The sequence below is a fragment of the Taeniopygia guttata genome, chromosome 1 (assembly GCF_048771995.1).
Source record: "Taeniopygia guttata chromosome 1, bTaeGut7.mat, whole genome shotgun sequence".
Lineage (NCBI taxonomy): Eukaryota > Metazoa > Chordata > Aves > Passeriformes > Estrildidae > Taeniopygia > Taeniopygia guttata.
This window is the reverse complement of record NC_133024.1, coordinates 64,277,544-64,288,966: the sequence shown is the minus strand read 5'-3', so window position 1 is coordinate 64,288,966 and position 11,423 is coordinate 64,277,544. Positions and strand designations below refer to the sequence as shown.

Genomic DNA, 11,423 nt, shown 5'->3' with positions numbered 1-11,423 from the left:
TCAGCTTCTACAGGATCACCAAGTCCGAACACGAGTTTCTTTTGAAACTTTTCAACTGTCAGCTTCTAAGCAGAAATAAGCAGTACCTGTCAATAGCTGAGTAACAGATGCCATAAGTATAGGAACCATAAATTAGGGGCCTGACTGAGAAAAGACTTATTATACAGCAAGGGCATTCCGGCATTCACTTCAGCAATACCTGGCAGAAAAACCTAGCAGTGGAGCTAGATGGTTATTAAAGAGAGTGATTTGAAGAATTCAGAAATGGCTGCTTCTGAATTATGCAGTATCATTTCAAGGTTCTGTCAAAGTTATGGGTGTTTTCCTGTGTAGTTCTGAAATGAAAAACAGAGTTGAGATATTAATGTTCTGTGCAGGACATTAATTTAAAACATGCATAGTGCTAAATCTTGCTATTGGCTGTTTTACAATACAGAGAAGCTTGTAAGGGAATAAAATATGGTTAGCAGAAATGTTCAATTTTAAGTTTGATGTTTTCTCTTCACTGATGCAGCACTAAAAGGCATAGTTTATGTTCTATTATTGTTTTGATACTGGAAAAGTTCATTTTCTTGTACTTTTGAGTGAAATGGAACTAAGTGCGGTGGCATTGGGCAGCCTACATAGTCACAATGCTAGCAGAAGCAGACTGCTGTGGAGAAGCAGCCCCAAAGCTGTAACTCTTTGGAGTTTTATTTGTTACCTTTTACACCACTTGATTCAAAAACAATATTTATCAATATTTATATTTGGGGTCAACTTTAGGCTGTTCTGCTGCTAAGCTGTAGTACAAAGCACCAAGGCTACTTCAGTGTACCTTAGGATCCAGTATGAAAGGTACTCAGACTTCACAAGCTACTGCTAAAAACACCATTTTCTGGAGCTAACACAAGGACAGAAAGACTATATGTAGTTTTGCATCCCTTCAGATGGTAGAGCCCTGAGCCATGCAACACCTCACAGACCTCTACTCAGGGCATATGGTACAGGTCCCATCCTGTAGAAAGGTTCCCTAACATTTTAGTTTTGAGACCTCTTATAGAATTTTCTTAGACAAAAAATAATGTATTCATCATATCTGTTGTCAAACGACTATGTTCACATGAGAACTTGCTGCTCTTCTTTAAGATAATGACAAGGCCACACGGATGGTGTAATTGGAAACACGGAGTGGGAGCTGCCTGTGGGCTCCTCTGTTACCATCACCCTGCTGAGATTATCCTGAAGGACAAGCTGTACATGCAGCACAGGGCAGCACAGCCTGCTCGGGCTGACACTCATGGATTGCTAACTCTCTGATGCAAAATAGTCTTCTGGTTAGGACTGTTACAACCCCAAAAGGGAAAACCTTGCAGCTGTTCAAGGCTCTAGGCTTTGCTTCCCTGCTGTGGGCATCAGCTGGTGCTCTGTGTCACACTGGTAGGTTCCACTGCTCCCTGAAGTGAGCTCTGCCTCTTATCACACATGAGACAGAGTGGCAAAGGATTGTTTCTGGACGGTCCCTGTATTATCCAGCATGAGGGCAATGGGATTTGCAGGCAGACTATGCTTCCAGCTTAGGCAACCTACTGGGATAATAAAGATGCAGAGTGCATCAGGCTTCTCGCAGCATCAACCACACTACGTACAACACAGCTGCAAGCACAGAAGACAGAAGCAAGAGTCCTGATGTAGAGGGAACAAGATGCTCATGGCTCTGTCTGGGACATAGTTCAAATGCCCAGTACAGACAGTGCAAAGTGATCTATCACCCTGTATGTGGAAAGCTGGTGGCTCAAGACTATGTCTTGGTCTTGTCTGTATGCCTTGGCCAACAGCTTCTGAGCCCTGTACTTATGTCTTACTTCTTGACCATTTTTCCAATTTTGGTGGTTCAGAAAAACAGCAAAACTCAAGATACAGTCTATGTATGCTTAAGTAATGTGAAATATAATTTACTAGTAGGATAATTATAACACACTGTAGCCAGGGGACTATTCACAACACAAGGAATCATAGCCATGTGAAAGAAGTAATGTTCTCTACTGCTTTGCTACTTTTAAGACCATAAAACAAGGTCCTGCTAGCACCTTGCACGTCACTGAGTTCAGACACTGCTCTCAATGTCAAGAAGACTTCATAATTCTTTTTAGGAACTTTCTGACTCTAAGACTGCTCCTACAACACATTTTCCAGGACGTTATGCAGGTGTGCATCAAATTTGCTATTCAGGGGGATTTCCATTGTCACTCTGCCATTAAGCTGACCTCAGAAGAGTCTATGCCGCACATGGACCTGCTGTGTGGTTGCTCAATGCATTGGTCTGGAAAGACTTGTCAAATACTGAATGTGACCTGGCCAAAGTAATTGTAACTATGTCTAACCATCCTGAATGTATTTTCCAATATGAGTGCCATGTTGTAATTCAATGTGAGACTAGGAGGAGCATGGCTGTGAAGTTGCAACAGTCTTCAATGAGCTGCTTCTCATCTTACACTTGCACTTAATTGTAAGACTATGACTTTTATTGTCAGCAAAGGTGCTACTCCCAGGCTGCAGGCCAAATAACTATTTAGGCCAAGCTGAAAGCCCAGGGATTAAAGCACACTAGGAACCCAAAAATACTTCAAAGGGTGAGGAGAGATTGCGACAGCTGACAGTGGTTTAATTTGTGGGCAGAGGGATCCATGCCCCTGGTTGTGAACTGAAACCTGTGCAAAAAAGAGCTTGCTGTGCAAAAATTGGGAATTAACAGTTATTTTTGGAGAAAAAAGCAGAAACCAGTGCCTGTTCCCACAGCATGGAATAAGACCTTTTAGCTGAAAAAAGCACTAAAGCTGGACAACATTTGAAGCAAAGACCGCAAAAAGGAGAAAGAACTAAGGAACTAGGAAAGACTGACAAGAGACAAAGTGCTTTAACACTGTCTTTTCCAGAGGCACAGAGGAAGGAAGCACCCCTGCCAAGTCAGGAATTGCTCTGACTCTCTGTCTTCCTAGAAATCATCAGTAAGACAGTGATTACTGAAAGAAGCCCTAGGAGTCCACTCAGGAAGGCTTCAGCTTCCTCTCAAACACACAGGGAAGCTCAGAAGCAAATGACTAATGGCCCAAAGCTTTATTTGATTTGATGCTACAATTAAGTAGTGGCTGGCAAAGCTCACTGGCTTCCCTCAGGTACTGATCCATACCGGGCTGTTTCAAAGAGTTCCTGAGAAACTGGTTCTTAGATAACCTCATTAAAAGCATTTGAGAGGCGTTTCAGCTACATTAATGCACAACATGGATAGTGAGGATAGCCATCTGCTGCTCATACATAAAAATATGAATAAGTCATCTGGTGGCTAGCTGAGGTTCCTAAATTATACCTAAATGGATTAAAGATATGATGGGTACTTGGATATAAAGAGTGCTCACAGATTGAAGATGAATTTGGTAATCCCATAAAACAAAAGGGTAAGGAGTGTTTAAAGTTCCACTTAGGCTAATATTTGATTTCAAAGGCTGGCAACTAGACTAATTTATTTTCAGAAATTAAAACTTGGCACAAAAATGTTTAAATAACTGCCCCCAAGTGAAGTGTTCCTTATGCAAACCAGGGGGTTAGAAATTAAAGAAAGAGAAGAACATGGATATACAGCATAATCTTCTGTTTTCCTGACTTGCCTTTGCCTACACCTGTAGCCGTGACAGATCTACTACAGTAACTACCTGCTTACAGCCCTGTTGCTGCAAGGACATGGAGCCTCTCCCATCCAAAAGGAAAAATTGTGTGTCATGAACAGGTAACATTTTTCATCTTCAGATATACCACTCGCCCCTTATGGTAAATTCCTTTTTGGGGGTTCAGAGTGAATTGGTTAAAAAATAAATGTAAGAAAAGTGTGAAGAAAAAATGTAGCCCTTTTATGCAGATTGGATCAGAAGAACTGCAAAAACCAGTTCTGGCATAAGACCCTGCTTGATATATCCAAATTTTGGATCATGACTTCTACATTTCAATCCCTGGAGAGCATCTCAAGAAGTATCATCACTGCCAAGGCACAGACAGTTTTGACAAAATTCTCTTTAATTTGCTCTTACAAATCTGCAACAAGGCAAATTCTTAAATTTCCCATGCTGTCTCTTCTGGGGCACCACAATTCTGTCATCTAACCTAAATGTCATGCTGAGGTTTCAGCTGCAGTAGTTCTTGCTCTTTTGTCTTCACTATGGACTTTCAGAGGGCTCATGTGCCACTCCTGTTTGTTCCTGCTCAGCCAGCTATGTCCTGGTGAATCATGATCAGGCTGAGGTTGACTGTAACCTCCTGTATCTTCTTCACGGAGCTGCTGCTGGCTGCTCCCCATCCTGTATTTCTGCATCCACTGGCTCTGACCTTGCACTAGTGCTTCAGGAGCATCCTGATTTTCCCGAACATTTCTCCAATTTCCTTAGATCGTTTCAGAAATCTAATCGTGTTCCCCAGCATGGCCACAGCCTTCCCACAAAGTGAGCACGCGTGCTGCCTGTATCACTAGCCACATCACTGGTGACAAACTTTGGTGGTTTGACTGAATCAACCGCTGTGTTTCCCATGCTGGCAGCGGAGCACTGCTTAGCCATGCAACAGTCGCGCCAGGTCGGCACTTAGCTGTCCCTCGGCTTGGACTTATCACGGGAGTCAAACCCACCCTTAAACTAAAAGCTCCTTTTTCTTGCGCATCCTTTATCAAAGAGAGACCAGACTTTATCGAAGTCCGAGCCCAGCTGTTCCCACAGAGCCGCTGCTGCCGCTGGCGCATCCCATCCTCGGGAGCGCAGGCGGAGCGGCCGCGGCGGCGCCGGGCCGGGCGGCGCTGGCAGCGGCGCTCCGCGGGCGCTGCGCGGGCCGGGCCCGCCGGGGTCACCATGGCGACCCGCGGCCGGCGGGGCCGGCGGGGCGGCGCGCCGGGGGTTGAGCCGCCGGGTGCCAACCGGCCGCGGCCAACAGCCACCGCCTCCAGCGGCCGCGCCTACCGGGGGCCGGCGGGCGGCCTGGGCGGCGCAGGGCGGCCGATCCCTTCCGTGGGCTGGTGGCGAGCGGAGCCGGGCAGCGCGGTGGGGCACCCCTTATCCGGCGGGGCGGGCGGGAGGAAGGGGTTGCCGGGGGCGCATTTGTGGTCGTTCGAAGGATTTTTTTATTATTTTCCTCCCCACCCCGCGATTTATTTCTGTGGGTTTTTTCGCTCCTCCGAAAGGTACGGACGTCGGGGCGATGCATCGCACTGGAGAGAAGAGCCGTGCGGGGCGGCGGGAGTCCTGCCCCGCCGCCCTCCGCAGCAGCGGCGGCCGGGCCGTGCTGGCGGTGCTGACGGAGAACGGGCAGCAGCAGCGGCCCGGCGGCCAGGTGAGCCCCGCTGCCGGCAGCACTGCCGCTCCCCTGCCCGCAGAGCCCGGCCGAGCTCCGCGGCCCTGGGCTGGCAGCCGCCGGCATGAGCGGTGCACGCACCTGCCCCGAGGCTGCCGGCAGAGGCCCGGCGTGGCGGGGTCAGAAGGTGACTCGGACTCCAGTTCTTAAGCGTGAGTTTCCCGAGAAACCCTGCTAGTTACCGCTCAGTCCTAACTTGCGGGTGCTTCCCCCTGGAAGTACTCTGCGTAAATAATTCATCCGTAAATAATTCATCCTGGAAGGAAGGGGTACTACTCGACAGCTTCCCCTCCTCAGTGTAGGGAGTGGTTTAAAGAAGGGCTGTCCACTAACCCAAAGCCCTTCTTGGTGTGTGGCTAGCCGTGCTCAGTTCAGGGTGCCAGAGCCTTCAAGAAGTTCAAGTTAATGGCATGTCGTTTTTCTGCCTTTCTGTCCCTTGAGCCCCCTGGAGTCTGCTGGTGGGGCAGGGATAATGTTACTATTCTGACCTAAAACAGCAGCTAGTATGGGTACACAAACTTTTCTTGGTTTTGGCTGTGTAAAGTCCCTAACTCAGCTCGTGGCTTACTAGCAGAAGATGGTGTGAAGGATTGTAGCCTGGTCACACATAGTTTGAAGGGTTGTGATGCTTAAGCTCAAAAATTCAAACTTCAGTTTGAATACTCAAACTCTACTTGAAGTGCCTTCTTGCTGGTGCAGTCCTTCCTAAGTCTGTGGCAGTGCTTGAGCACTTTTCTTAACTTGCTGCACTTGCAACTGCTCCTTGCCAGAGCTGAATGTGTAGCAGACTGGACTTTCTAGCCCCATTGGAACTGACCAGCATCCACGTTCTCCTTGGTAGGAGGCTCTGAGTGTGATGCTGCTCCCCTGATTTCCTGACTTTTACTACTCTTAAGTCTTTCTGTGAGGAGTCTGTCACAGCGAGACAGCAACAAGTGGCACCAGCTTCAGAAGCATCATATGTAGTTGGTGGCTTTTCCCATTAACTTTTGTCATTGGTGTCTGTTACACAGGAAAGTGATTTTCTTTTTGCAAACAAGTGACACACTCTGTTTTCCTTCTAAGTTGCCCTCCCACAGTGTCACTGTGTGCTCTTCTTCAGGGTGCTGCTGTTATCAAGCGCTTCTCTGGCTTTGAAAACACCATCCCTTCATCTAGAAAAGACGAAGTGCTCCGCTGCATGGTCAGTGCTCTACCAAAGCAAAGTTTTGCTGTCTACAGAGATGACCCAGAAGATAAAGAAAACTGCAGCTGCCAAGTGTCTGAAGAGCTGGAATTAAGCCACTGTGAACTGGATACCAGTGCAATGACATCCAGTATTCACCGGCTGTTGGATCTGAGTTCAGGTAACTCCTGTTACTTGCTCAGATGGTGTCCATAGCACAACCACATGTAGGGTGGTTATGAGTTGTGAATTGTAAGTTAGTGTGTAGCTTATGTGACAATAAATAACACTAGAAGCTAACTTGGATTGTGAAGGGCAACAGTTCTGAGCTAAAATTAGCAAGAGAAAGTCAAGAGATTAATTATACAAATGTCTTGCTGCTTCCTATTACCTGTTAGGCTCTCCTATGGTAGTGGACACATCCTTCCAATCCCAGCCAGAGGATCACATGGAAGATGTTGTAACTCTGGCTGTGGGAGAGTATGCAGAAGACATTCACCAGTACCTCCGAGAGGCTGAAGTAAGTTGCTATGAGAAGCTTTTAGGTACCTGTGGTAAGCTGCAATATTGCAAAGATTCAAGGCTGCCACTGAACTACAAAGAAGAGAAAGTAATAGTAAAAGTAATTTCTTAAGGCAGCATATAGTCAGTGATAAGTTATTTCAGGATTAATGCATCCCCGTTAATTCCTGATGGGAGCATCTTTTGACTGTTAGGTATGAAGACTTCTTGCAGATGGGAGAAGAATGCTGAAAAAGTGCTAAAGCAGTTTGATGTGGTCTCACTGATAGCTCTCCGGCTATAGCAGTACTTTTTCCTACCTTCCTGTGTCAGAGCACTGAAGTGCAGTCTCCTGATGGGAAGAAGGGGGAAAATCTGATTGGTTCATTTTCAGATCCTTCTGAATGGCTCAACTGATGGCAAAGGCTGTCCACAGTCCAGGAAGTGTTTTACTATTTTCCTGCTAACGCCAGTTTCAATCTGTCTCTTCAGTGTAGAAATACTACTTTCTAGAGATGCCACTAGCTGGGAATAATTGCCACTAGCACAACAATTGTAGTTAGTACTTATAGTTATTAAGAGCAGGACAACCCCTGCTCCTTTTAGTGTAAGTATAAAGAATATGCATCAGCTCAGCCATCCATGGTTCTCTTCAGAGTGATCATCCTGATTCTTCAACTCTTTCCGAACAGCTAAGATTTAGGCCCAAGCCCTACTACATGAAGAAGCAGCCAGATATCACAACAGGAATGCGTGCTATCCTGGTAGACTGGCTGGTGGAAGTTGGGGAAGAGTATAAACTTAGGACAGAGACTTTGTACTTGGCAGTGAACTTCCTGGACAGGTTTCTTTCCTGCATGTCTGTTCTCCGAGGGAAGTTACAGCTTGTAGGAACAGCAGCAATTCTTCTGGCAGCGTAAGTGTTTCATCTTCTGAAATCTTGGTGATCTGAAGCCTACTTTTGGGCTTTGTCTTGTAGTGTGATTTGAATTAGTAGGTTGCTTTTCATGATGTCTCAAGATTAGCAACATAGGCTCCTTTGGTACTATTAAAATTAAACATTTACTGTTGAATGTGAAGAACTGTAGTGGGGAAAACTTGTAAGCATTAACACAGGAGCAGAAGCAGTACAGTGTTAAACTGCTAGCCTGTAAGGCTGTAATGGACTCAGTTGCAATCTACAGTTGGCCTTTAACTGCTCTAACTAGACAAAGTAAGCAGTATAGCTTAGGAGTGCATGGGTGTTTGTCTGGAGTGTGCTGTATTACTGTTCCCCACTGAAAATTTGCTGTTAAGAGCTAACAACATGAGTGTATGTCTTTCTAGACTGATGACTTGGAGTTCCTCTAAGCATATTTGCCCAAGTTTGAAACCAAATTGTTAGCTAGCCTGCAGGAACAAGTAAAATTAGAGCTTTCCACAAGTTTTAGTAATGTCATGTTCTCATCCTGATATGGGTACAGCATAAAGATTTCTTTTACTATAACTTCAAAGCTGACAAATGTGGCTTCTGTATCCCTTTTTCAGGAAGTATGAAGAGATCTACCCACCAGATGTGGATGAATTTGTCTATATAACAGATGATACCTACACAAAGAAGCAGCTGCTAAGAATGGAACACTTGCTTCTCAAAGTGCTGGGTTTTGACCTAACAGCCCCAACCATCAACCAGTTCCTCCTTCAGTATATTCAGAGGTGTGGAATCTGTATGAGGACAGAGAACTTTGCAAGGGTATGGACGATCTGCCTTCTGGGTCTGAGGGGGAAGAAGTGATCCGTAAAGGAGAACTACTTGCATTTCATGAAACTGTCTCTGCAGCAGGCCTAAAAGTGCGTGTTTCCTAGTGGTGGCTTGTGTGCCAAGATTTTTGAATAGAGGCCTCATGGAAATCCTAGGTTTGGTCTGTCTTGTCTGGTCAGGGATAATTCACTGACCAGGCAATTCAGTGGTAAAAATCTGGTGTTTTTTTCAGCAGTGCCTGTGTAGCAAGTATGTCCTGGATTTGGTGCTACTGCGTATTGCTCCACAGTGACACAGAATATAGCTGCGTAGCTGCATAGGAGTTGCCTGGAGTAGGCAACCATGCTTAGAAACAGCAAAATTACAGTAAAACATCTGACCACCTGCTTCTCTGCAAAGGGTATAGGATTGTACACTGACTCTACTCCAACAGAGCCCGTATTGTGCTTCTTAGAACTGTCCATTTATCCCTTATGTCCAGGTGGGGTCTACCTATATAAACAAGAGTCTTAGCAGATGGGGAGAGTGTGTCTGTAAGTTTTATGAAACTTTACTTTTCTGAGTCTCTACCTGTAAAATCAAGTCAGATCCAATGAACCAGAATTCAGATTAGAGTATATGGGTTAGGCTTTGGCAAAATGTGGTCTTCCTGTCCTCACTGATAAAGGATAAAGGATCTTCTGTAAGATAAACAGAATAAAGGATCTTCTGTAAGATCAACAGGACTGGAATGCTAATTCTTCTCATTAAATACATAGTTTATGCTTTTGTGCATTATACTGAGACCATTGCCAAACTGTAATACTTGCTGTATTGGACTGATTGTACCAACTAGATTGATTCTTTTTGAAAAACTTGGATTTTCTTGTTCAGTATCTTGCAGAGTTGAGTCTCCTTCAAGTTGATCCTCTTCTGAAGTACCTTCCTTCACAAATTGCTGCAGCAGCCTACTGTTTAGCAAACTATACAGTGTACAGATCTTTCTGGGTAAGAACAACAATTGTGCATTAATAAATAGCTCAAGTATTTTGTTATTGTTAGAACTGGGCTGAGGAGGAGTAGCAGCTACAAAGTATTTTGTTCTGAAGGCTGAAATCCTAGGATGAGCAGCTGTTCTTGAGTTAATGAGACTACCTGATAAATGACTAAAGTAAACTTGAAATATCATGCCTCTTCTCTGAAATGGAAGGGGTGTTACTGTCTTGCTCACTTATATCAGGGCTGTACCAGAGGCCTCACAAATGTCCAAAACTACACCCCCAGATACAAGTGAGGATCTGGGAGGAAAGGGAGAACTGAATCTGTCTACTTGAGTGACTATACTGCTATGTAATTGTGGCTGCTTTACCACAAGCCTTGGTAGACCTTCCAGCTGTATGTTGGAGGAATAGCTTTAGTATAGAGTAAGATCCAAAAGAGATGTAATGGATATATATATGCTTAGAGCAGAAGGAGCTTGTCAGACTTCATGGCACCAAGGAAGACCTGGAGTGAAGCTGATGGCACAATATAATTGAATCTTTGTCATGCTTAAAGAATCTGGGGTGAGCTCTGATGTAGTGAAAAGAGTTTCTGCTTCCGTGGGAAACCCATCTTCTAGATGACTGCTGGCTACAATGCATTGTATTGAAAAAACAATAACACTGTTTTTTCTCATCCGACCAGCCAGAAACACTTGCTGCATTTACTGGATATTCATTAAGTGAGATAGCGCCTTGCCTGACTGACGTGCACAAAGCATGCCTTGATGCATCCCATTGCCAGCTCCAAGCTATTAAGCAGAAGTATAAGCACCCAAAGTAAGTAACCAGTATGCCAGTGTCTTGGATAGCTGTAAGCACAGGATGACTCTGGTTTTCCAGCTTGGGCTGTGACTGCTGTGGCTCTCTCATAGCTGTCAGCTTCTAGTTCTGAAACAGAAACCGCCATCAGCCCCTTGAGGAGAATATTTTTCTGACCAGAAAAGTGATTAATCCATAAGTATGCAGATGCATTGGATAACAGCTTTGTCTGCAATGTTGCAGGATCATGCTTCTCTTCTCCAATGTATTGCACAATCAGGTGATAGTTCAGCTGACAAATCTGAAGCCAATATCTGTAGTCACTTCATTTCTATTCCAGATACCTGCAGGTGTCTCTTCTGGAGCTCCCAGCAGTTCTTCCTCTACACTAGACACCGTGGATCCTGGACTTGAAGATTACTGTGTCCCAATCAACAAAGGTGGCCTAACATTCCATAGAGCACTGCGGGTCACGTGTCTGTAATCACAGTGATCAGAATGGTTTTTAAGCTAATATTTTTTAATAAGATGCCTTTTTTAAAATAGGTATTAGACTATAGCTCTTAACATAACTGAAAGCACTTTTAATAAACATCTTATTACACTCTACCTCTGTGAATCTTCTGACTTCAGTTAATACCTGCAGTAACAGTGAGTGGAATGAATTCTTGAATGTTTTTTTTTTTTGCTTGTTTGCTTTTTTGTTGGTTTGGTTTGCTTTGGTTTTTTTGGGTTTTTTTGGGTGGGATTTGTTTTTTACTAAATAGCTGTAAGCACTTATAAGCTGGCTGGAGTGGATAAAGCAGAGCTTTTAAACCACCACAACCTGACATCCCTGTAAGCACAGGTGATTTGCTGTAGTCCTGTT

General features: G+C 44.8%; 1 protein-coding gene across 2 annotated transcripts; it reads left to right on the top strand.

Annotated features, from left to right (window-relative positions):
* Positions 1-4,853: 4,853 nt before the first annotated feature.
* On the top strand, positions 4,854-11,164 carry CCNA1 (cyclin A1). Of its 2 annotated transcripts, XM_030274057.4 has the most exons (9): positions 4,854-5,057; positions 5,198-5,346; positions 6,470-6,713; positions 6,931-7,052; positions 7,726-7,949; positions 8,561-8,765; positions 9,648-9,761; positions 10,440-10,573; positions 10,896-11,164. In XM_030274057.4, exons 2-9 carry the CDS (start codon positions 5,215-5,217, stop codon positions 10,945-10,947), a joined length of 1,227 nt encoding a protein of 408 aa, XP_030129917.2. In that variant the 5' UTR covers positions 4,854-5,057; positions 5,198-5,214; the 3' UTR covers positions 10,948-11,164. The 2 variants fall into 2 exon arrangements, with proteins under 2 accessions (XP_030129917.2, XP_072786035.1); XM_072929934.1 differs by lacking the exon at positions 4,854-5,057 and having other exon boundaries at positions 5,081-5,346.
* Positions 11,165-11,423: the final 259 nt, after the last annotated feature.